Below are 20,820 nucleotides of genomic sequence, written 5' to 3' on the forward strand. Positions count from 1 at the left end.
GTGCCCACCTGACCGCCCCATTTCCGCAGGGTCGGGGGCCAAACGAGCCCCCACGAGTGCTCCCAGGAGATAAACGTGCCCGTGACACCCTGCTGTGGCCACCGAGGGAGCAGAGAGCACTGCGGGGCTGGGAGCGGTCAGCGTGGCCGTACGGAGACCCGAGGGGACGTGGGCTCCTAGCTCAGGCTGGAGGGTGCCCCAGCTCGTTCATCAAAGGGATCTTCTTTTTTCTTTAATGAGATAATGCTGAGTAATTGATTTTTAAATACAGCGAAATCAAACGCCCCGAGGCCCCAGCAGGATCCCAGCTCCTGCGCCAGATCAGCGGCGACTGGCAGAGATTGAGCGCGAAGGGGAGAAGGAAATAAAAATCCAATCTCCTCCGTGCGCCTAGGTGGCTGCGGGGCAAACGCTAATGGTGCCTGAAAAGGTGCGTCAATTTTTCTCTATTAAAAAAGAGAAAATGACCTTTTGGGTCATCAAAAGGGAGAAGCCGGAGGGGGCCGAGCTGGGGAAGGCAGCCGGGACCATGCGGATGCGCAGGCAGCGGGGAGAGGAGCCGGGGGATTAAAGCACACGGCTGAGCAAGGGTCGTTTGGGGCAATTTATCCCAGTTTCCCTCTCACCCCATTATTTTTCACACAGTCCCAGTCGGGATGGGTTTAAGGACGTCACCTCACTCCGCACCCAGCCTTGAAATGTCTCGGTTAAATCAATAAACGCAGAGCCTGCAGGCGTCCCGGAACGAGGGGATCTTGACAGGTTTATGGTCTTGGTGGGGGGAGGGGGGATATTTCATTTATTTATTTATTTATTAGAAAAATACACATGCAAATAATATATTTTTCACTGCTGAACTTTGTTTTTTTTTTTTACATCGGAAAAAAAAAAAATAAATGCAGCGGGACTGAGGGGAGACCCGAGTGGAGCCGCGCCCCCACCTCTCCTCTCCATCAGACGCAAAGTGCAAACCCTGGGGCAGCGATCACCCTATATACACCCTTCTGGGGAGCCCTGCCCAGGTCCTGGGGCTGGGGACGGCCAGCAAGCCAGGGAAAGCGGTGCTGGGACTGATCCTGCCTTAGACCCAGCACGGAGCAGAGCCCAGCCCCATAATTACGGGTGCCGGAGCTCCAAACTCCCAGCAGAGAAAATCAAACCGCAGCCCCCTCGCTGCAGCCCGGGTGAGAGCAAGGAAACGCCACCGGAGACACAGGGCTACGGGGAAAAACCCTGCTCCTGCAGGACACATCACGGGGAAACCTGCGCCAACAGCCCCTTGAAACCCGTTCCCATGGGACCCCTCCCAGTTTGAGGACAGTTTTGGGGGGCGACCCCAAGCGCCGGACCCCCGGAGCGAAGCGGCGCTGTCGCCGCGTCCCCGGCCTGCCCGCAGCAGCCGTGCCAAGGAGGCGCTGGGCAGAACCTGACGGGCTGCATACCAGGCAGCTGCAGTCACCGGAGCAGAGCAGGAGACGTGTTTGGACGGGGCTGTTTGGGGTGCGGCGGTCCCAAGGGCTATTCCGGGCGTGATCGGGAAGGGAAGGGGCCAGGGGAGCAGCGAGGCACGGCCGACGCAGGGCTGTTGGCTCAAGCCCTTGGGGAGATGCCGCAAGCCGCTCGGCTGCCCCATGTTGGAGGTCACAGCGGGGTGAAGGGAAAAGCAAACGCAGCAAATGTGTGCTGAAAAACCCTACAGGGAACCCCCCCAGCTCCTGCTTGCATCCTCCCAAACAGCCCGACACCGAGCACCGCTGCCCCCTCGCCCTGCGCTCCCGCCCGAGGCCATGGTGGTGTCCTGCGGATGGAGGCTGGTGGCGTGGCACAAATGCTGTTTCCTCTCCACGCACAAAGCCGTACAGGGACTGCGGGGCGGTTTCCCCCAGGAAAAGTTTCCCCACGTCTCCCATGGAGCCTTACACAGCGAGGGAAGTCACCGGTGCCAGCCCACTGCACAAGGCAGCACGACCTGCTGCCCACCCGCAGCAGACCCTCCTGCCGCACCCCCAAATCCCTGGACAACAGCCCCTCAAGTGCCCAAACTTCCCCCATTTCCTTTAACAGCCCCTGAAACCAAGTGCTGCCAACCTGGTGCCTCGCTGCGGGGGGATGCAGGAGGCTCGCAGCCTTGTTTCCTCCGGATTTTCCGCCATCCACACCAGCCTCGTGAAGGCATCGAGCAGCAAATGCACTCAGCAGCTCCACACCCCACAGCGTTTTGCTCCAGACCCCGCTGTTACGAGCACTGAAGCCCCCAAGCAGCGTTTCGCAGGGGGCTGAGGACGCAGCAACACAGCCCCCGCAAAGCCCCCAGGTACAGCGGGGCTGCGGCAGTTGCTCTCTTTTTCATCTTGCTTTCTCTCTTGTGGTTTTTTTTTTGTTTTTTTTTTTTTGTTTTTTTTTGTGTTTTTTTTTAGGTTTCGTTTGATTGTTTCTCTGTTCGTTCGCTTGTTTTCACCCGACAAAACCCACTTCTGGGTCCGCCTGCTCTGAAAACAGACGCGGGAGGCTCCGGCGAGGGACGGGGGCTGTTTGGCTCCTACTTCTACGGGCTGCCCGCGGCGCAGCTCTAAGGTTTTGGCGGATGGTCATGCAGGTTGGGGGCAGCTCTGCGTGCGCGTGCGCGAGCCTCGAGCAGCCCGGCTTCGTTCGGGGCACGTTTCTCTCCCCAGCTGCTCCAGCCACCGTCTCGCTGCCGCTGTGCCGTGCCGGCCGGGCGGCTACTCGGTGGCCATCTGCTCGATGTGGTCGCTGAGCAGCTTGTATTGCTCTGGGGAGGAGAGGGAAAGCGGTGCTGGGACGGTGCTGAAGCATCCCAGCGAGGCTGAAGGCTGTCCCCCCCCCCCCATCCCACCCCTACCTTCATCCAAGTTGCCGATCGTCGCCTGCTTCTTGAGGAAGTCGCTGCAGAGCTTCTTGCTGAGGCCGAACGCCAGCATGTTGTGGATGAAGGTGCTGAGGAAGGGCAGAGATGCTCGGCGAGGGCAGGGCCAGGCTGCCCTTCCTCCCTCCCCCACCCTCCTCTTCCTCCCCGGGTGCCAGGTGCCAGATGATGCTCGGCTGCGGGACCCCCCGGGGCAGCACGCTGGGGTGCTGCGATGCTCAGATTTACAATGTAAGGGGTAGGAACAGGTCCCAGGAAGGAGCACTGAGGATGCTCTGCCCATTTCCCCACCACACGGGATGTCCCTGGCGGGGGACGGTGTCCCACCACCCTCGGCAAGGACCCACGGCACCGCAGGACCAGCAGTCCCCGAGCCCCGCTCACCCCAGCTGCCCGAAGGTGATGTTCTCGTTGAAGCGCAGGCTGTCGTCCCGCTCCTCCTGCGTCATGTGGCACCACTTCTCCCTGCAAGGCACGAGCCCGTTTGGCACCACCGACCCCCCCGGACCCCCCTGCATCCCCCTCCCCGGGCCACCGGGGACAGGGGGGACACCACCGGTCCCCCTGGCTGCCGGAGCACGCCCCGTGCTGTACGGACTCAGGTGCGCACACCTCCATCCAACCTGTTAACTTGGGGCAAAATGAGAGACACCCTGGGACAGCCAGGAAATAGCACGGCCTCTCCAGCACCGAGCTCACATCGCACCCTTGGTGCCTTCATTTTGGGGAGGGAGGGTGAGCAGCGGGCTTGCAGCTCTCGGGGACGCCATCCCAGTGGGGCTCTGCTGGAGCATCCCCACCTGCAGCACCTCTCCCCCCAGTGCCGTGGGGTTTCCAGCTCCCAGAGCCCCCAGCAAGCTGCTCCCCAAACATACCCCCCCTCTCCAGTGGTGCGGGAGGGTTCCCATACCCCTCGTACCCCTCCCCATCCCATCCCCGTTCAGCAGCCGAAGCCAGGTCCCCGAATCGCAGCACCGCCCTCGAGGATGCCCCAGCTCCGCCGCACCCCCTGGCAAACGCACCCGGAGCATCATCTCCTTAAAGAAAAGGGTTTTTTTTTTTTTAAGGAAGGCGTCCCGCTGGCGGGGCTCTAGGAAGAAAGTCATGCCGAGCAGGGCAGCAGCGGCACCGTGGCGGTGCTCAGGCGGTGCCAGGCACAGCTCAGTGCATGCGCGCTGGGGAAAGACCAGCTCCAGGGTGAAGCCAGCCCCCTTCCGAGATGTCAGGCGAGGCCACAGCCAGGGAAAAGAGGAAAGGCAAGGAGAAACAGGGACAGGCAGAAGAAATATATACATATGTGGAGGAGGAGGAGGAGGAGGAGGAAGAGGAGGAGAAGAAGAGCAGGAGTGGACCGAGCAGGAGCGCACGCCGAGCGGGACCGAGGTGCTGCCAGGTGGGAATGGCCCCGGGGAGAGGGATAGGTAAGACCAAGTGAAATTTTCTTGCTGAAACTGGAAAAGGATGAGAGCTTCACCGGGCTGAGCCCAGAGGGGAGCCTGCCGCCGAAGCCAGCCCAGCCCCGGCCTCAGAAAGCTGCTGAGCAGAGCCTTTGGTCACGGGGGCTGAGCCGTGTATTGGGACGGCTCTGGAAGCGTATATGAGATGTTTTAAAGGACTTTTTTTTTAAAGTAATTTCTCCGAGATAAAGCTAACAATAGCAAATAAAGAATAAAAAATAAAATCCAGCTCTGGAGGCTGACAAGAAAGCGGGAGAATCAAATGAAGGGGCTTTGAGATCTGGCAGCGGAACTTCATAGATATCACTGGCCCAGTTACAGAAGAAGGTCTGTAACTTTTTTTCCTGCCTTTTTACGTTTTTTTTGTTTTTTTGTTTTGCTGTGCTGGCCCAGGGAAGCCTCTCAGCACCCTCAGGGGCTGCCCCCTCCCAGCTCCTGGCCAGGAGACCCTCGGGATGCGCCCTGGGCTCGCACCCAGCGGGGCTGGCACGGCTCGGCCTCGCTCACCCCCAGCGGCACCGCGGCACCCCGCACTTCATCCAAGCAAAATCGGAGTTATCCGGCTCCTGGTGCACACCTTAGGCACGTGGACAATTCCCTGCCCTCACCCTCCCAGTGCTGCCATGGCTCGGAGCCGTTTGCTTTGGGGTCAGATGCTCCAGACACCCCGATCCCAGCACCCATGGACCGGTTCCGAGCTTTGCAGCCGGGAGGACGCGCTTGTGATAGCAACGTGCAGCCTCCGCTTGTAGTTTTCTTTTTATAGAGGGATGGCAGCATAATCGTGCATTAAAAAAAGACCAGATCTTCCCACTCCAATGCTCTTCCTACCCCAGGAGCAGGACACGGAGGCAGCACCACCTCCACTCCCCAGAGCAGCAGCTCCGATGGAGGCACTGCACAAGGCAGCAGCAAGCAGCAAGGGCAGCACAGGGGGGTGATTTCCCCACACAGGGGGATGATTTTCCCCACTTCATGCCCCAAACCTGCCCGGGACACAGCTCCCTTCCCGTGGCAGCTCCCCGGGTCCCCAGCAGCTCAGCACCCCCTTGCCACCGTGACCGGCTGCGGCGGCACAGCTCGAATCGGGCCGGGTTTCTTTTTAAAAAGCGGCGTTAAGGAGAAAGCAATCAGGCTGGGGGGGGGGGTTGGGGTGAAGGCAAAACGAGGAAGAAATGCGGGCGGGCACGCACCTCTTCTCCTCTTCCTCCCCAGCGTCCCCTCTGGAGCGGCAGCAGAAACGGGGCCGACAAAAGGCGCGTGTTACAGATCATGCAAGAGAGATGGGCGGAGGGAAAAGGGGAGAAGAACAGACGAAGAGAGGTCGTTAGAGGCGGAGGGAGGGAAAAGAGAGAGAAAAAAGAGGAGTTTAGTGCTGTCGCCTTCCCCCCGTCCCCTGCCCTCCCTCCCGAGGGGAGAAAACTCCTCCTGCAGGGGAGGACACGGCCACGAAGCCACCGCCGAGCGCCCTGCGGTCCCGTGCCGTGGCCAAGCACCAGACCTGGCGTTTCGAACCCAGCCTGCGGGATGCCAGCCCCCCGGGGGCTCAGCCCCCAGCCCCGGTCCTGCCGGCGGCGCGTGTCCTCGCGAGACGTTTGCTGCCGCTAATTTGGGGCTTTAATCAGAGCAAACGCGGTTACGGCTGCGTCGCTGCTCGGCAGCTTCTTTTTTCTTTCTGGTCGGCTTGGAGAAGGAAAGCAATAAAAGGAGAGAGAGGAGACGGAGCCGGCCGAGCATCCCGAGGGGTTCTCATGGTCGGGGCTGGGGGCAGGATGCGGGGGGGCTGGCTGCTCCGTGGTCTGCCTTCACTGCTCGGAAAGGGGCTGCCAAAACGCTGGGTGCTCGACGCCTGCCCCCCGCACAGCCACCAGCACGTCCACGGCCCCCCCGGGGACACTGGGGACCGGGGCGTCCCCTCCCCTGGCACAGGATCTGCTGGCAGAGCAAACCACGGCAGGCTGAACCCTGGCTGGGCTGTTTGCGCACACCTCTAGGGCTTCCTTTGGGGAAAAAGGATGCAAAACGAGCGGGAAAACCTCCCCGTTCCCCATCCTTAGGAGGTTTTTTGGGGAGGGGCCGGGTCCTACCTGGTGGTGGGGGAGCGCTTCCTGCGCTCGCAGTGCACGGCGTCGAAGAAGGCGGCGTTCCAGAAGCGCAGGTTGTGCCTGCGGGGAGGGACAAGGCGTCAGTGGGGGCCACCCCCCATCTCCCCCCCACTTCCCCCCCGCCCCTTCCCATGCCAGGGGCTGGGAGATGATGAAATGGGTCTGGCGAATTTGGCCTGTTTTGGGGGAAACCTGTGCTGTTTCACAAGCCGTCGGGTGCAGGGGGGACGTTTTGCTGCCGCAAAAGGCAGGAGCTGTGCTGCCCCATCTCCCACCCGTGCTGCCACCCCGTGCGTCGTGCGGGCAAGCGGGCAAACCCAGGTACGAGCCAGCTGGCCCCAGCTTTACCAGATGGGCTGCTGCTTGAGGTGCATGTACAGGTAGATCTTCTCCCCTTTCTTCTCCTCCTCCGGGCTCTGCACGGAAACTGTGGGGACACGCAGTCACACCCCGAGGCCCGGGTGGTGCCCCCCTTCCCACCACACAAAAAAACACACTCGTGTGTCCCCCCCCTCGGTGTCCGATGGCAAGGTTTGTGAGCCGAGCACTCAGCCCTCGGCCGCGCTTTGGGGGCAGGCGTTAGCTCTGATGCAGGGCACGGCTGTCCCAGGAGGACGCTCGGGGGACAGGACCGCCCGTTCGGTGGCGCGCAGCACCAGAAGCGAGCTCAGGGGTGCCCAAACCTCCACGACCTGGTGCCACAAGGTGCCACCAGACGCCCCTGTGGGACAGGAGCTGTCATTGCTCCAAACCCACGAGCTGAGACGGCTCCGTCCTCCCTGCTGCCTCTCCCCACCCCACAGCTTCCGACCCCCGCTCCCTCCCCGGGGGTGCCGTTACCATTCAGCAGCTCCTGCTCCACTCACCCGTCTTCTTCAGCCTCTCCTTCGGTCTCTCCTCCCCCTCGCTGCGGCACAGAAACCAGCGTCAGCCCCCGAGAAGAGGAGCTGGAGGAGCAGAGCCCCAGACCCTTGGCAGGGGAAGCCCCCCGGTTCGGAAGCCCCCCGGTTTGGAAGCCCCCCTGCACCCCTGCCACCATCCCTGGGGCCAGAAAAGGGAGATTGTGGTGTCCGTCCCAGCCGGACCCCGCACCCAGGCAATGCAGGAGACCCCAAAAGCAGTGGCACCGCCTCCAGCACCCACGTACCCCCTTCCCCACGAGGACACAGGACTCCCTGGCCACGAGGTGCCCAGCGACCACCGTACAAATCGACGGGACCGGGCCGCGAACCATCTCCCCGTGGCCACTACAACCCCACCTCGGGTGTCCCCACGCCCCACGGACGCACGCCTCGGCCCCCTGCCCGCCCTCGCGGTACCCACTCGCTCTTCCTGGCCGCAGGACCCTTCAGCTTGGTCTCCAGGCCCCCGAAGAAGCCCTTGACGTTCTCCGTCCTGGCCGAGGTGTTCTTCAGCAGCCTCTCGGCGATGTCCTTCTTCTCGGCCAGCCAGCTGTTGGCCGACCTCAGGTACGAGTCGATGCTGCCCGTGGGCTTCTCCTTGGCCTCCAGGGGCAGCGCGTGGGTCTTCCCTGGGGGCAACGCCACCGGGGCTCAGCCTCCACGTCCCCCAGGCTTGGGGAGCACCTGGAGACCCCCCCCCAAAATGAATACCCTCGGCAAGAAGCAACGAGAACCCAGCCCAGCGAGGTCTGCACGGCTCTGGGGCCACGGGGGCGCTTTTCTGATCGGGATCGGAGCCAGCCAGGGGGCAACCAAGCCGCGGAGCCCACCCGCCACCCTTCCCACGCAGACAGCAGGCCCGGCACCCGCACCCAAAGCACTTGGCCACCTGCACAAGCAGCACCCGTGGGCGCGGGTGCCCCTTACCGATGTAGAAGTAGGTGAAGCACATGGTCATGAGGTTCTTGGCGGGGCTGAAGTCATCCATCTGGTGGCACCTGAAATGAAGGGGGGGGGGGTTTAAGGACGATGCCCAGCGATGGCACCCAAAGCAGCCTCGTGCTTGCTGGCTCTGATCTTGGGGTGGGGGCGGGGGGGAGCACAATGAAGCCAACCCCCCCCCACCCCGTGACTTACTCAAAGAGCACGAGGGCGAAAGACTGCATGAGGCGGTAGAAGGTCTGCTCCGACACGCACTTGGAGTTGCAGCGCTGCAGGCACAAGCAGGGTTGGGTTTGGCACGGGCAGCTTCATCCCCCCCCCCCGAGCCCCCGCCGCAGGGAGGTGGGCAGAAAGCCTCCCCCTTACCTGGGCGCTCACGTATCTGGCGAACCATTCCCTGCCCTTCCCGTTCTCGCCGCTGCACAGCTCCCCAAACCTGGCCTTCTCCTCCTGGTCCAGATCCTCCCTGAAACAGAAAAAGGGGGGGATAAAAGCCATTAAAGCTGAGGGTGTGCCTGGCGTCCCCTGCACGGCAGCTGATGGCTCAGCTCCCGCCCAGCACCCCTCTCGGCAGCGTCCTGACACAAGGGGATGGCGCGGGGCGCATCCGTTTTGCCATCCTCCCGGTCACGCTGCTCTTTTCTTCCTCCCCGGCAGGAGGCAAGCCAAAAGGGGGAGGGAGACGGGAAAACCGACGGCAGCCAGAGCAGAAACTGAGCCGCAGAGACAGGCGCTCAGCCCCCGAGCAAAGCCAAGCACCACTGCTGCTCGTCACGCTCGGTTGGCTCCATCCCTCCCGACGCGCCGAGCCGCGGCGAGGGGACCCGGGGGCTTTTTCCCCCTCTCCCTCACCCCCCGGAGAAGATTTTCTCCACGTAATGCCGCATGAAGTCCCGGCGCTCGGCCGTCGCCTCGTCCCTGGCCGACTCGGTGCTCTGGCTGGAGGAGAAGGACTCGGCGGAGGACGAGCGGCGGCGGCCGCCCCAGCGCGTGGGCGAGCCGCCTGTGTCGTTGTCGCTGTCCGCAGACTCGGTGGCATCGCTCTCCTCCCCGGCCACGTCCCCCACGTGCCCGTTGCCGCTGGGGACATCTGGAGGGGTCGGCTCCGAGGGGGCACGGGCGGGCGTTTCGGTGTCCAAGTCGATGAGGTTCCCTACGGGCACGTCCAGGGGGGCGTCCATGGCTATCGCGGGGGGGGACGTGGTGCTCAGGGGATCGGATGGGTGCTCGTCCTCTTGGCCCTCACCGGGGTGTGGAGGCCATCGCCGGTGGGGACAGGTTACCGCAGGGCATCTGAAAGACAGGGGAAGGACAGGAGTGAGGGGGTGACCCCAGGGAACCACCACCGTGGAGCAGGGAGAGGAGACCCCAAGTCCCCAGGGTGCCCATCGGCAGCTGCAAGGGACAGGACAGGGGCACCCCAGGTGCACAGAGGGGGCTGCTCCCCATCCCATATAAATAAGCAAGCCCGCACGGTGCTCACGTGCTCTCTGCACCCTTCAAGAGCGTTTTTCATCCTTTAGCCCAGAAAAGAGGCAATGTGAGCCTGAGCTCTGTGTGTCACTTCTGGGATGTGACATCTCCCTGCCTGATGGGTGAAACCGGGCCGGCACAAGCCAGCAGCCAGCAAACATGCTCATCATCATCCCCGCAGCCTCATCCCTGCAGAAACGTCCCCCTCTTCACAGCCCCTTTGGGTCGAGGAGATGCTGGGCACAGTCTCTGCTACCGGCCCCTGGGGCCAGGAGAACCCAAATCCCTGCTCTCCAGCCCTCCCTGACATTGGCACCGGTGTCCCCATGCCCCATGCCCCAGGACGAGCTGCAAGGACACTGCTGCAGCCAGCAAACCACCGGGAGCATCGTCTGTCCGGGGCAGCAGAGCATCCGGGAGGCTGCGGTGCAGCAGGCACTGCCAAAAGAGCCCAGCTGGCCGCTTGCCTGCTTCATCCATCCTCCCCCAGCCTGGCCTCCCAGGGCATCCGCAAAGTCCTTTCTGCACAGATGGAGCTGAGACCTCCTCGAGAGGTCGTCCAGAGCCTTCTTTTGGGGCTCAGAGGTGCCGAGCCACAGCGCTGGCAGCCACCAGCTCGTCCCCAGCCTCTCCAGGCTGTGCCGTGGCTGGGAGCACACCAGGATGGACACCACGGTGCTGCGCGTGTCTCCTTCCGTCACTGCACCTTGCTCTTCCCCCAGGCACCACCCAGGCCGTGCCGGTGCCCAGGAGAGGCAGAGGGATGTCCCCAAGCCCTGCCGGGGGTGTGCAGCAGGCGGGTGGCATCGCTGCCACCGCCCGGACCCTGCGCCAGCTCCCAGGAGCTTGCTTTTCCTCTAAAACACCTTGACTTTTTTTTTTTTCTGGCATCCTGCACGTCCTCATCACGCACAGACCGTGACCCTCCAGCAGACAGAATTTGGGGTGCAGTCTGAGCAGGACCCCAGGACTCACAGTGGGTACCTGCAGCATTACAAGCTCAGCAGAAACCTGCCCAGGACGGGAGCTGCTCTCTGCTTGAGGACATCCAAAAGGGTTTAACCACGCACTCAGCAGCCCGTGATTAAACACTGCCACCGAACGTAGGGCGCAAAAGGTGCTTTAAGGTGCTGGGTGCCCATCCCGCTTCTCCCAGCCCCCCCAGCACAGAGCCCAGAAGAGCTCCAGAAGCCAAAGGAGCCCAAAGGCAGCCCCGTACCCTCAGCGCAGCGCTGCCACTGCCCCGCACAACAGATCCAGGAGGAGAACAGCCGAAATAGGGACCAAATCCCCAGCTCCCACCACTGCCCGCACACAGCCCGGGGCCTCACCCTCCTAAAAAGCCACTGCCCGCACACAGCCCGGGGCCTCACCCTCCTAAAAAGCCACTGCTGCTTTGATCCTGGGAGCAGAAGGGATAAAAAGGGGCCTTGGGGCTGCTCGGGAGCATTGCTACCACACAAGGAGCTTCGGCATCACCCAGCTCCTGCAGCCCCCGGGCTCTTTGCTCACCAAGCTCGACCAGGCAGACAAGGTTAGACCGCAGCCTTCCTCCCAACAAGCATCTTCCAGCACATCTCTATTCCCCAGGGGCAGCTGGCACACGTTTAATCTGCATCTCCCCCACCCCCCTGCGGGCACAGCAGCCGGGTAACGCCGCAACCAAGAGAGAGTCGGCCGGAGGCACGCGCAGAAAGGCAGCTCCACGAGTTGTCCTTCATCTGAGAAATGAGTATCTGGGTGCCAGGAGCCATCCCAAGGCGCTATCTGCTCAGCTAGATTTCTGGAGGAGAAGGAAAAGGAGGAGCTTTCCCGAGACATCTGGGCTTGCCAGTGCGAGCAAACGTTGGAGCATTTAAGCAGGGGAGGTTAATGCGTCGCTCTGGCTGCAAGAGGCAGGGGAGTTGGAACGGGAGGGAGGCAGCAGCGAAAATCGTCGGTGCTGGAGCTGGAACGGGCTGCTGGCACTTTAACCGAGGCTTTAACAAACTCATCGCTGCGCTGAACTTGTCCTGAATTTTAAAAAGGTTAAAGGCTCGTGACTTCTCGCCCACGCCTCTCGAAAGCTTTGTGACATTTCGCACCGCACCGAGTCCCCGCTCCCCACCGCACAGCCTGGTCCCAGCGCATCCTTCCTGGCCGGGACCACCCAGCCTAGGTTTGCAGCCAAATTCCTTCACCCCCCCCGCAAAGCTTGATGAAGTGACACACGAGGAGAGAGAAAACCAACCCCAAATCCTCACCGAGCGATGCTCAGCTGTTACCCATTGGGGCAGATCTGTCAGGGCTGCCGGCGCTCACACCAGGGGAGCGAGGCTCTCCCGTGGACAAGAGCCTGTGCTCCGAGTGGGAAACTTCCAGTTAAATACTGTAATTAAAATGAAAAACCTCTGCCTGTCCTCTTGGAGCTACAGGGGGTGCATATTCCTGCGGTCCTCTGCTCCCAAAAGCGCAGTGACCGGGCTCGGGAAGCCCCTGGGGACCTCCAGCCCACCTGCACCCCGCACCGGGGATGCTGCCCGGGGAAGAGGAAAGACACGAGGAAATTTTTTTGGCAGTGCTCAGCCCTGGCACTTTTCCACGCCGCAGCCCATCGGGGACCCGCGCCGGTCCCGCCTGCCCCCTGCAGCACATCCCAAACCCGGCTGGCAGCTGGAGAGGGGTGTCCAGGAGCGGGGTGTCCCGGGGGGGGTGTCCCAGGGGGGATGTCCTGCACCAGGGTGTCCCAGGACAGGGTGTCCCGGAGCCGGCTGTCCCAGCTGGGCTGCGCAAAGGCACGGTGGCCAAAAAGCTTCGCTCCTGCCAAGGAAAACTCCCAGCGCTGCAAGGGAACGTCCCGTTTCCTCCTGGGAACTGGTCGGTCCTGTTCAACCCCGCTCACCCCCACCCCGCAGCCCCAAGCACACCGCAAATGCCCTGCCAATGCTGTAAATCTGGGGGGGTCTCGCACCCGCACCTCCTCCGAAAGCGTCCCCGGGAATATTTCAACACGCAGATCCCCCCCGCTTAAACAAACCTGGGCATGACGGGAGCCCAAACCCCCCCACCCCGAGCTCGGCTCCCCGCGCCGGCAGCAAGGACACGGGCTGGTTTTATCAGGGTTTAATCCTGCCGTGTCCTCGCTCAGCGCCCTGTGCTGTCCGGGCTCTTTGCCCAGCCCCTTTGCTGGGGTCCCTGCTGCGGATCGCTCCCCAAAGCCTCCTCGCTCAGCCTGGGACCCCGAGCTGCCCCGGGGCCCAGCGAGGACCCCCCCCCCAAATTCCCCGCTCACCCCCGCTGCCTCCAGGCACCAGGCGGCAGCTCCCCGGGGAGCTGATCCTTCGGAGGAGAATTAAAGGTCTCTGGAGCAGCCCTGCGAAAGGGGCACCCAGCGCGCCCCCTCCCCTCCGTGCGCACACCCCAGGGAGCCCCGAAACGGAGCCATCCACCCCACAACCCCCATTTTCATCCGCTCACCCGGCACAATCCCCCCCCCCCCCGGAGCCCCAGGGGGGCCGGGGTCTATTTTAGCCAGGAGCCCTCCAAAAGGCAGGGGAGGGTTTCCCCCCCCCCCAACCTCGAGCACGCTCTGCCCCTGTTCCCGAGGAGACGTCGGGTTTTTGGTGCGGGACGCACGGCAGCACGGCCAAAGCCTTGTGCTGATGGAGCCGGGGGGGGCGAATTGGTGCTGCCCCCCCCCGAGCACCCGAGCGATGGGCAGAGCTCGGAGCGAGGCTGCGAGAAACCCATCCATCACCTCCCAGCGTGCGATGGAGGAAGAGGATGGATCAAACCCCCGCTGTGCCACCCAGCCGAGGCCTGTCTTTGCAGGGGGGGGGTCTCGGCAGAGCTGCCCCCCCAGTTCTCAGCCTCACCCCCCCCCTCCATCGCTTTACCTGCGCCCACGAGCAGCGTCACATCGCCCGGGGTCAGCACCATCGGCGTGGTGGGCACGTTGGGCAGCGGGCACGACGCGGGGACGGCGCGGGGGCCGAGTGGTCCCTCCCTGCGTGGCTCACGCACGCCTCGTCCCCGTCCCCGTCCCTGTCCCCATTGCCACCCCCCCCCCCGGCCGCCCACGCAGGCACGCACGCAGCGCGCAGCAGCTGCTGCGGCGCCGGCTGGGAGGAAGAGGAAGGAAGGAAGGGAGGAAGAGCCCATTGTGCAATTTCGCCACGGTTCACGGCTCCCCGAGAGCCGCCCCGGCCCCCTCCCCGTGCCTTGCGGTGGGCACCCCACAAACAGGACCTCCCCCCCTCCCCCCAAACGCTGCTCCCCCCCTCCCCAGCCTGTCCGTGCGTGCAGCTATCCGAAATGTTGAGCGTATAAATACAAATTCCTCCCCATCGAAGAGGGATTTCCCAACCCTTTCCATGACCTTCAGCTGTTTTTTAAGCCCCCCCATCGCTCAAGCCCCCCCTGAGGACTGTGAGTTGCCTGTTTTGCTCCTCCCCAGAGGAGCTGCTCCGGGGAAAAAAAAAAAAAAAATTAAAAATTGGAGTCAGGGGGAGAAAAGGAGGGGGGGGAACCGGGGGAGAGCAGCGTGCGCAGCAAGGCTGGAGCCCTGTGGGGTTGGGGTCCCCCCCCCTGCCTGCCCCTGCCCGCGTTCAGTGACCCAGCCCCGCTCCCCCCGACCCCTCCTGGCACCTGCCCCGAGCACCGTGCGAGGAAAAACCCCGGTGAGAGGTGGGGGACAGGGAACGGGCGACGTGGGACCCTTGGGAGGGGTGTCCCTGGTGGGGCGTTACGTGCCCGGGTGGCAATTTTGGGGTGCTCACAGCGGGGGGGGAAGTCCTCAATGCAAAGAGATGCAAACAACCATGTGGGGGGGAGAGGGGGGTGACCCCCCACACCCCTGAACCTTCTCAGCCCTCCCACAGGGACCCTGTCACCTGCCTGAACAGACTTAAAGTGTCCCCTGCTTTGGGGGGGCTCCGGCCCCCCAGCTCCTGCAGCACTGCCCACCCACAAGCAATGAGGGGCAGCTGGAAGCCCCCCCCCCCCCCCGTACCAGGGGGGCATCCAGGTCCTGCTTGTCCCCCCCGCTCCTATATCACACCCACCCAACCCCAAAGCAGAGCCCCTGCTCCTATTCCTGCCCCAGAGCATCCCCCGTGGGCAGGAAAATAAGGATCAGCGCGCCCGCGGCGGAAACCACGCGGCCGTGACAAAATCCGGAGCTCAGCGGAGAGCCGAGAGCATCGCTAATTGGCGGTCCGCTGAGGGCGATGATTATAATTAACTCCGCCTTCGGAAATCGCAAGCGACGTGTAAAAACACGTCCCGGCTCCCCAATTTTTATAGAATGGGACGCCGGGGGTTGGGTTTGCAGCTGGCCTCGCACCGGTTCGGTTTCCACGTGGGTGCCCAGTGCCTAAAGCACAGCTTCGAGCCCTGGTGCTGCTGCTGCTGCCGCCCTCGGCTTGCCTTGCCCTTGACTCCCAGCCTCAGCACCCATGGGACACACCAGCCCCCAGCCCGGCGCCCCCAGCACCACTCTGCCCACGGGTTTAGGCGGCGGCGCGTCGCCTCACCCCCTTTTTCTTCGCAGAATAAGGCTCCGGAGGCGGCTGTGTCTGCCGCACACAAGCGCCCTAGTTTCCTTCCCCAGCGGATCACGGCACGGCAAGGCTCCGGCAGCAGGCGGGCGGTGTAAGAGCCCCGCTCGCATCACCCCAGGGCTCCCCGGCACCTCCAGCGGGGCAGAGAGGTGGAACCGGAGCGGAGCGAAGGGGAAGCACCTCTTTATTTGGTGGAAGGGACCGTTGGGCAATCTCCGCTGCCTGGCCTCGAGCGAATGGCACAAAACGCATGGGGAAGGCGGTGACAGCTCCGGAAAGGAGCCAAGGTTTCGGGGGCAGGAGGATGTGATGCAAAATCCTGCCGCAGGGAACAACGGGGACGGAGCAAGCGCAGGGAGGAGCGCTGCGAGCCCCGGGCTGCGTGCTGGCCCCGACAGCATCTGTGCTGCCAGCGGGCTCCACAAAAACCCCAAAAAGCCCTGCACGCAAACACCAGGGAGCCAGGGCTGCCCCCAGGCTGTGAGCCGAGCCCCATAGAAGAGGGGCAGCCCCTTATACGTGGCCGTGCCTGTGCCCAGCTGCAGCCGAGCACATCAAAAGCTCGTGGCGCGGGACAGCGCAGCGCGGCAAGAAACAAGCTTGCATGGAGAACGGCCCACAGCACTGCGCGGCCACCCGAGCCCCGCTTTAAGCTCACCTCCCAAGACTTCATGGGCTAAGGGATTTGCTTCGGATTTGCAGGGCGAGGAGGCCGCCAGGTTTCTCTAACACACCCGTGTCCTTTCCCTCGGCACCCTCCCAAGGCCCCGCCGCACCGCGGTGGCTCCGTCCCCTCTGTCCCCAGCCCAGGAGCACCTCCAGGAGGTGCTGTCACTGCGGGTCCCTGCGAACCCGGCACCACAAAACCCAACAGACGTCGTATAACCCCCCGCGTGGTTGTGACACGGCTGCTGAACACCCAAGCAAGCCATCCTGCCAGGCTGGCCCTCTGCAAATCCCTCCTAATCCAATCTCTGCGGGTGGCGGTAAGCCGGACCCTCCCGTGCTGAACGCCCCTGTTTGCACAGCGCTTGGGAAATCCCTCTCGTTTCCTTATTCCTGGGTGAATCACCCGTGGGGAGGTCACCGCAGCTTCCTGCTGCTCGCACGGGGCTGGGGAAATGCAGGTACCTCGGCACGCTCTGCTCCTCTGCTGAACCTGCCCGGCGTGGGGATGGAAATCAGCGGTTGGTACCAACTCTGAGAGAGCTGGAAGGTGCTGCGGGTCCCTGCCGGGCGGAAGACCTTATTTCTTTCATCGCTGCATGTTTTCCTCTGCTGGCACTTGTGTGCGCTTAAACACAGGGTTTTTCTCCGTCTCGTCTAGACAAAGCGCGAAAGACGGAGGGGACAAGGCCTGCGCTGACCTCCCACTTGCCCGGTGATCACAGCTGGGATTCTGGATGTGGAAGAAGCCCAAAAACACAGCAACGTGCCTGCAGCCCCTGCAGTTCAGCACAAAGCAGCAGCCAGTGGAGCCCCACGCTGCTTGCATCGGGGGTGCTCAGCCCCCCCGAGACCTCCCGGAGGCTGCAAGGGGCACGACCGCATCGCCACTTACCTCCACGTGGAACCGGCAGCGGGCTGCCAGCGACACGCCGTCCTCACCGCTGCCTTCTTTACAGAGGAAAAAGCCCCCACGAGCCCCCCCCGGGGTCCCCTCAGCTCCCGAGCACCTGCTGCAGCATGTGGGTCGGAAGGGCTCAGCGCCACGCCAGGTGCACACGAGGCGGGGCGGAGGCGTTGCAATCACCCCACAGCCTCCCCGTCACCTGCAGAGCACCGAAAAGTTGTGCCACGGTGGGGGGGAGCAGCCAGAGCGATTCGTAAAGCCCGGCCGCCTCCAACACGAAACGCAGGAGCACGGCTTTCGCGCCCGGTGAAAGCTTTTGCTCCTTTTGCTCCCCGCGGGAGCGCAGAGCGCAAAGGTTGCGGCGGCGAGCGCCAGCTCAGCTCCCCGAGCCGCGGCGTCACGGGGCTGGGCGGGAGGCAGGGTGGCTCCCCGGGAGCTGGCTGCAAAGCCCCGGGGGTGTTTGGGCACGCCACGGGCACCGCGTGTCCCTCTGGACACCGCTGGCAGCCGCAGCACCGAGGGGAAGGTGACCAAGGCGGTTCGATGCCAGCAGCGCAGTGGAGAGGGCTGCCGACAGGCTTATTTTTTTTTATTGCACTTTGATATTTCCCAGCAAACAAAGCTCAGCTGAGCTCTGAGTGCAAGCACCCACGAGCGTGGGATCTCTGATGCGCCGTTTCTGCGAAAACGTGCTCGCTTTTTCGTCTGCGTTTCCCGTCTCAGAGGAGCTCAGGAGGCCCTGGCTTCGGCGCAAGATGCAGACAGGCCTCTGGTTTTGGATACAGAACAAAAAAAAAAAAAAAAGCAAAACAGGAAATTGCTCCATCCGCAGGGAACTGCATCCCTAATTGTTCTGCATTAAGAGCTTCCAAACTCACGAGCACTATAACCAAGAAGAGAGAACAGCAATTAAATTAACTCCAGGAGCCAAGAAAGGAGGCTTCGCCTCGAGCTCCTGCAGCCCTCTGCGTTGGGACGAGATGGAGACAGGGACAGCAGCCACCTTTCGAGCCCCGTGTCCAGCTTTCAGGGTGACGATTTCTTCACACGCACCAAATTGACGCAAACCGATGTCATTTTGCACGGCGCCCCCAAAGCCGCCTGGCTGGTGCGCTCCTGAAGCCCGTTGGCGGCTCTCATCTCTGCTCCAGTGACAACAGCCAGCAGCGGCCGGGCGGCTCGCGCGGAGCTCTGTCACACGGCGGGTAACAGCCCAGCGAGGAACTCATAAACACAGCCTTTGGAGGCAGCAATCGGTGCCGGAGCCATCTGTTAAGATACGGGAGGAATACGGGGAGAGCGTCGCGGCGGTGAGGCCTCCGGTGCCGCGATCAGTCTTGGAGGGGGGACAGCAGGCTCCAAAGCTGCCCTGCAGGGCACCCAGGGCAGCTCCGTGTCACCCCAAAACCAGGGAGTGACCAAGTGGCTGTCCCTGCACAGACGAGGCAATCCCGAATGTCGCAGTACCTGCTGCAAAAGGGAGTATCTGCAGGAAGGCAACGAGGTGGTGGCACGGAGGGCAAACGCTGCAGGTGACAGAGCGAGCGGCGAGGTGAGCAGCTCCAAAACAGAAGAAATGAGCCCGTTTTCATCACCCTGCACCCATTCTCACCGTGTGAGGCACAGGTTGGCACCCTATGTTCTCTCCCAGCAGCAGGCAGGATCGGTGGGACCCCGGGGCTGCTCCAAGGGGTTGCTTTTTACCTTTAACCCTTGCGTGGTGGCAAAAAGCCATGCCCCGTGCACCCCAGCTCGCTCCTGGGGCGGACAAAACCTCCCATCCCAGGGACGGGTTTGCAAGCATTTACAGCCATAACAAGTGATTAAAGCTACGTCTGTTAAAGCAGAAAAAGAAAAAAAACAACAAGGTGAGCTGGTGACGAAGCCCCCGTCGGCGCTTTTCCATCTCCGCAGGTGCCAGCCCCGATGCAAGGCACCGTGTGCCGCGGCTGGAAGTTCCCAAAAGGGCTGCGTGCCATCACCAGCACCCCTGCGCCCTGCTAACGCCAGGAACCAGCCCTGTGCCACCGAGGAGGTGACCTCCAGCAGCTCACAGCCACATCCCCAAGCCAGCTGCCCGCTTGGAGGGCACCACGACCACTTCACCCTCAGTTTGCAGGTCCCTGGGTCATGGCCGGGCGCCACGGTGCTGCCTTCCCCCCACCAGCCCCAGGCATGATGCCCCAGCCCTCCCACGGCTCTGCTGCGTCTCTGCCTCATCGCCGTGCGGCGCCCCGGTCCTCATCTCCCTCTACAGCACAAAGCGCTTCCAAACCATTTGGGGAGGGGGGAGAATAATAAAAAAGGCGGCTTTATATCTCCCTGACATTTAATAAGCTTTATTGCCCGCTCAGCAGCAGTTTCCCATCCTGAGAGCCTGGTCACAGGCTGCTCCGGCTCATTCCCAGCCTGGCTGCGAGCACCGAGCCCGTACAAAAAGGGGACGGGGCTGCAGCAGCCTCCGACCCGCTGCACGCGGCGAGGGGAGAGCCCGGGACAGTTCACGGGAGGCAAAAGGGGGAATTAAAGGTGCTGCAATTCCCACCGCCTCCATCGTTAGGAAAAGAAAACGCAGCCGAGCATCCGCACTCTAACACGCAACGCGATTTGGTTTCAGTTCAATGCCGTTCCGGAGGAGCTGCTGAGAGCCTGGTGTTGTCAGCAGCGCTGCAGGGCACTGGCAAGGCAAAGGAAGGGATTTGCAGTTATTTATGGAAAGGCAAAAAATAATAAAAAAAAAAAAAACCTGCAGTGGTGGCGGTGCTGCGAGTGGCCGAGGCACCAGGCCCCTGAACTCGCAGGCGCTATCACCCTGCTCATAAAACAGCTGAAATCAGCTCGACATCTGGCTCCTTCAGCACAAGCGGCTTGCGGCGGGTGCCAGCCAGGTTTTCTCAGCGCCCACGCACCGATTCTGCACCGCCGGCCTCGCGTGGTCCTGCAGGGAGCCCCCAGTGCTCCTGGCAGGGGTCCGGGGGAGAGGGGTGGGGGGCTCCGGTCCCAGCTGGGATTTAACCCGCTGGCACCTCCCAGAGGTCTCCAGGTGCTGCAGGAATATAGAAATATATATACATAAAATAAATAAATAAATAAATAAAATTAAAAAAAAAAAATCAGGCCTGGTGGGCCCGTGATGGATTACAGCAAAACTGCCGGGCGTTTTCTCCTGAGCTGGAACAAGGAAGAGATAAAATACAAATACGCTTGCTCCAGAGCGCAGGCAAACAACACCTGCTTATCAGCACGTCGGCAGCCTCAAGGCTATTGCACGGTTTCAGGACGGGGATTTATTCCCCCAAGCTCACGCTCGGGTGCTGTCTTTGGCCCCTCCATCGTGCCGGGGCCGTGCTCCTGCCCTCGCCCGGTCTCGGTGCCTGGAAGCTGGCCAGACCCCATGGAGCGGGGTCCTCCCCGGCTGCCAAACTCAGGGCAAACTTTTGGTAAAACCCAAGATTTTGTTTTTGTTAAAGCTGCAGATTAAAGCCATGCTGGTCCCGCGCACGTCTCCACCTGGAGGAGCAGGGAAATTGGCAGAGGGCATTGAGCGAGGAGGGTGAGACGCATCCATCGAAGGGCATCGCAGAATCATGAACGGCCAAGGTCAAAAGGGACCTCTGAAATCCCCTAGTCCAACCCCGTCGCCTGCTGGGGGAAGCTGCGGGCAGGGGCTGGCCGTGGCAGGGAGCCGCCGTGCCCTCGGTGCCAGTTTGGGGCCGGGGAGGTGCCTTGGCATCCCGGGGGACCCTCGGAGGCACCCAAAGGGCATCTGCAAAAAGGCAGCGCGGGGTCTGCAGCGCTGCGGGGGGGCGCGGGGCTGGCTGATTGTGGCTCCCGTGTCCCCGGAGGACGCGGGGACTCGGCTAGGGAAAGCCGCAGCTGCTCTGGCCCGGTGCTGGCGACGGCCCCGCGCGGCGGGGTCCCGCTGCCAGCACATCTGTGACACC

At 62.6% G+C, this 20,820-nt stretch overlaps 1 protein-coding gene across 5 annotated transcripts; it reads right to left on the bottom strand.

The window, feature by feature from the left end:
• Window positions 1-779: 779 nt before the first annotated feature.
• Window positions 780-17,004, bottom strand: KIAA0513. Of its 5 annotated transcripts, none has more exons than XM_083851605.1 (13): window positions 16,865-17,004; window positions 9,143-9,583; window positions 8,657-8,756; window positions 8,486-8,559; window positions 8,276-8,346; window positions 7,770-7,977; window positions 7,313-7,353; window positions 6,795-6,873; window positions 6,429-6,506; window positions 5,535-5,564; window positions 3,269-3,349; window positions 2,861-2,955; window positions 780-2,770 (listed from the first exon to the last, which is right to left on the bottom strand). In XM_083851605.1, exons 2-13 carry the CDS (start codon window positions 9,469-9,471, stop codon window positions 2,721-2,723), a joined length of 1,236 nt encoding a protein of 411 aa, XP_083707731.1. In that variant the 5' UTR covers window positions 9,472-9,583; window positions 16,865-17,004; the 3' UTR covers window positions 780-2,720. The 5 variants fall into 5 exon arrangements, with proteins under 5 accessions (XP_083707731.1, XP_083707728.1, XP_083707730.1 ...); XM_083851602.1 differs by lacking the exon at window positions 16,865-17,004 and adding an exon at window positions 15,277-15,547; XM_083851604.1 differs by lacking the exon at window positions 16,865-17,004 and adding an exon at window positions 13,639-13,865.
• Between the last annotated feature and the right edge of the window lie 3,816 nt (window positions 17,005-20,820).

This window comes from Anser anser (genome assembly GCF_964211835.1).
Source record: "Anser anser genome assembly, chromosome: 11".
Classification (NCBI taxonomy): domain Eukaryota; kingdom Metazoa; phylum Chordata; class Aves; order Anseriformes; family Anatidae; genus Anser; species Anser anser.

What these genes read in the sequence shown, in the direction of transcription:
- KIAA0513 (XM_083851602.1), bottom strand. Translation starts at nt 15,413, where the DNA reads ATGCGAGCGGGGCTCTTACACCGCCCGCCTGCTGCCGGAGCCTTGCCG. An exon ending in GAGAAAATCTTCTCCGGGGG is followed by an intron (nt 8,757 to 9,142) that starts GTGAGGGAGAGG and finishes TTTCTGTTTCAG; the next exon opens with GGAGGATCTGGACCAGGAGG. An exon ending in CCTGCGGCCAGGAAGAGCGA is followed by an intron (nt 7,354 to 7,769) that starts GTGGGTACCGCG and finishes TCTGTGCCGCAG; the next exon opens with CGAGGGGGAGGAGAGACCGA.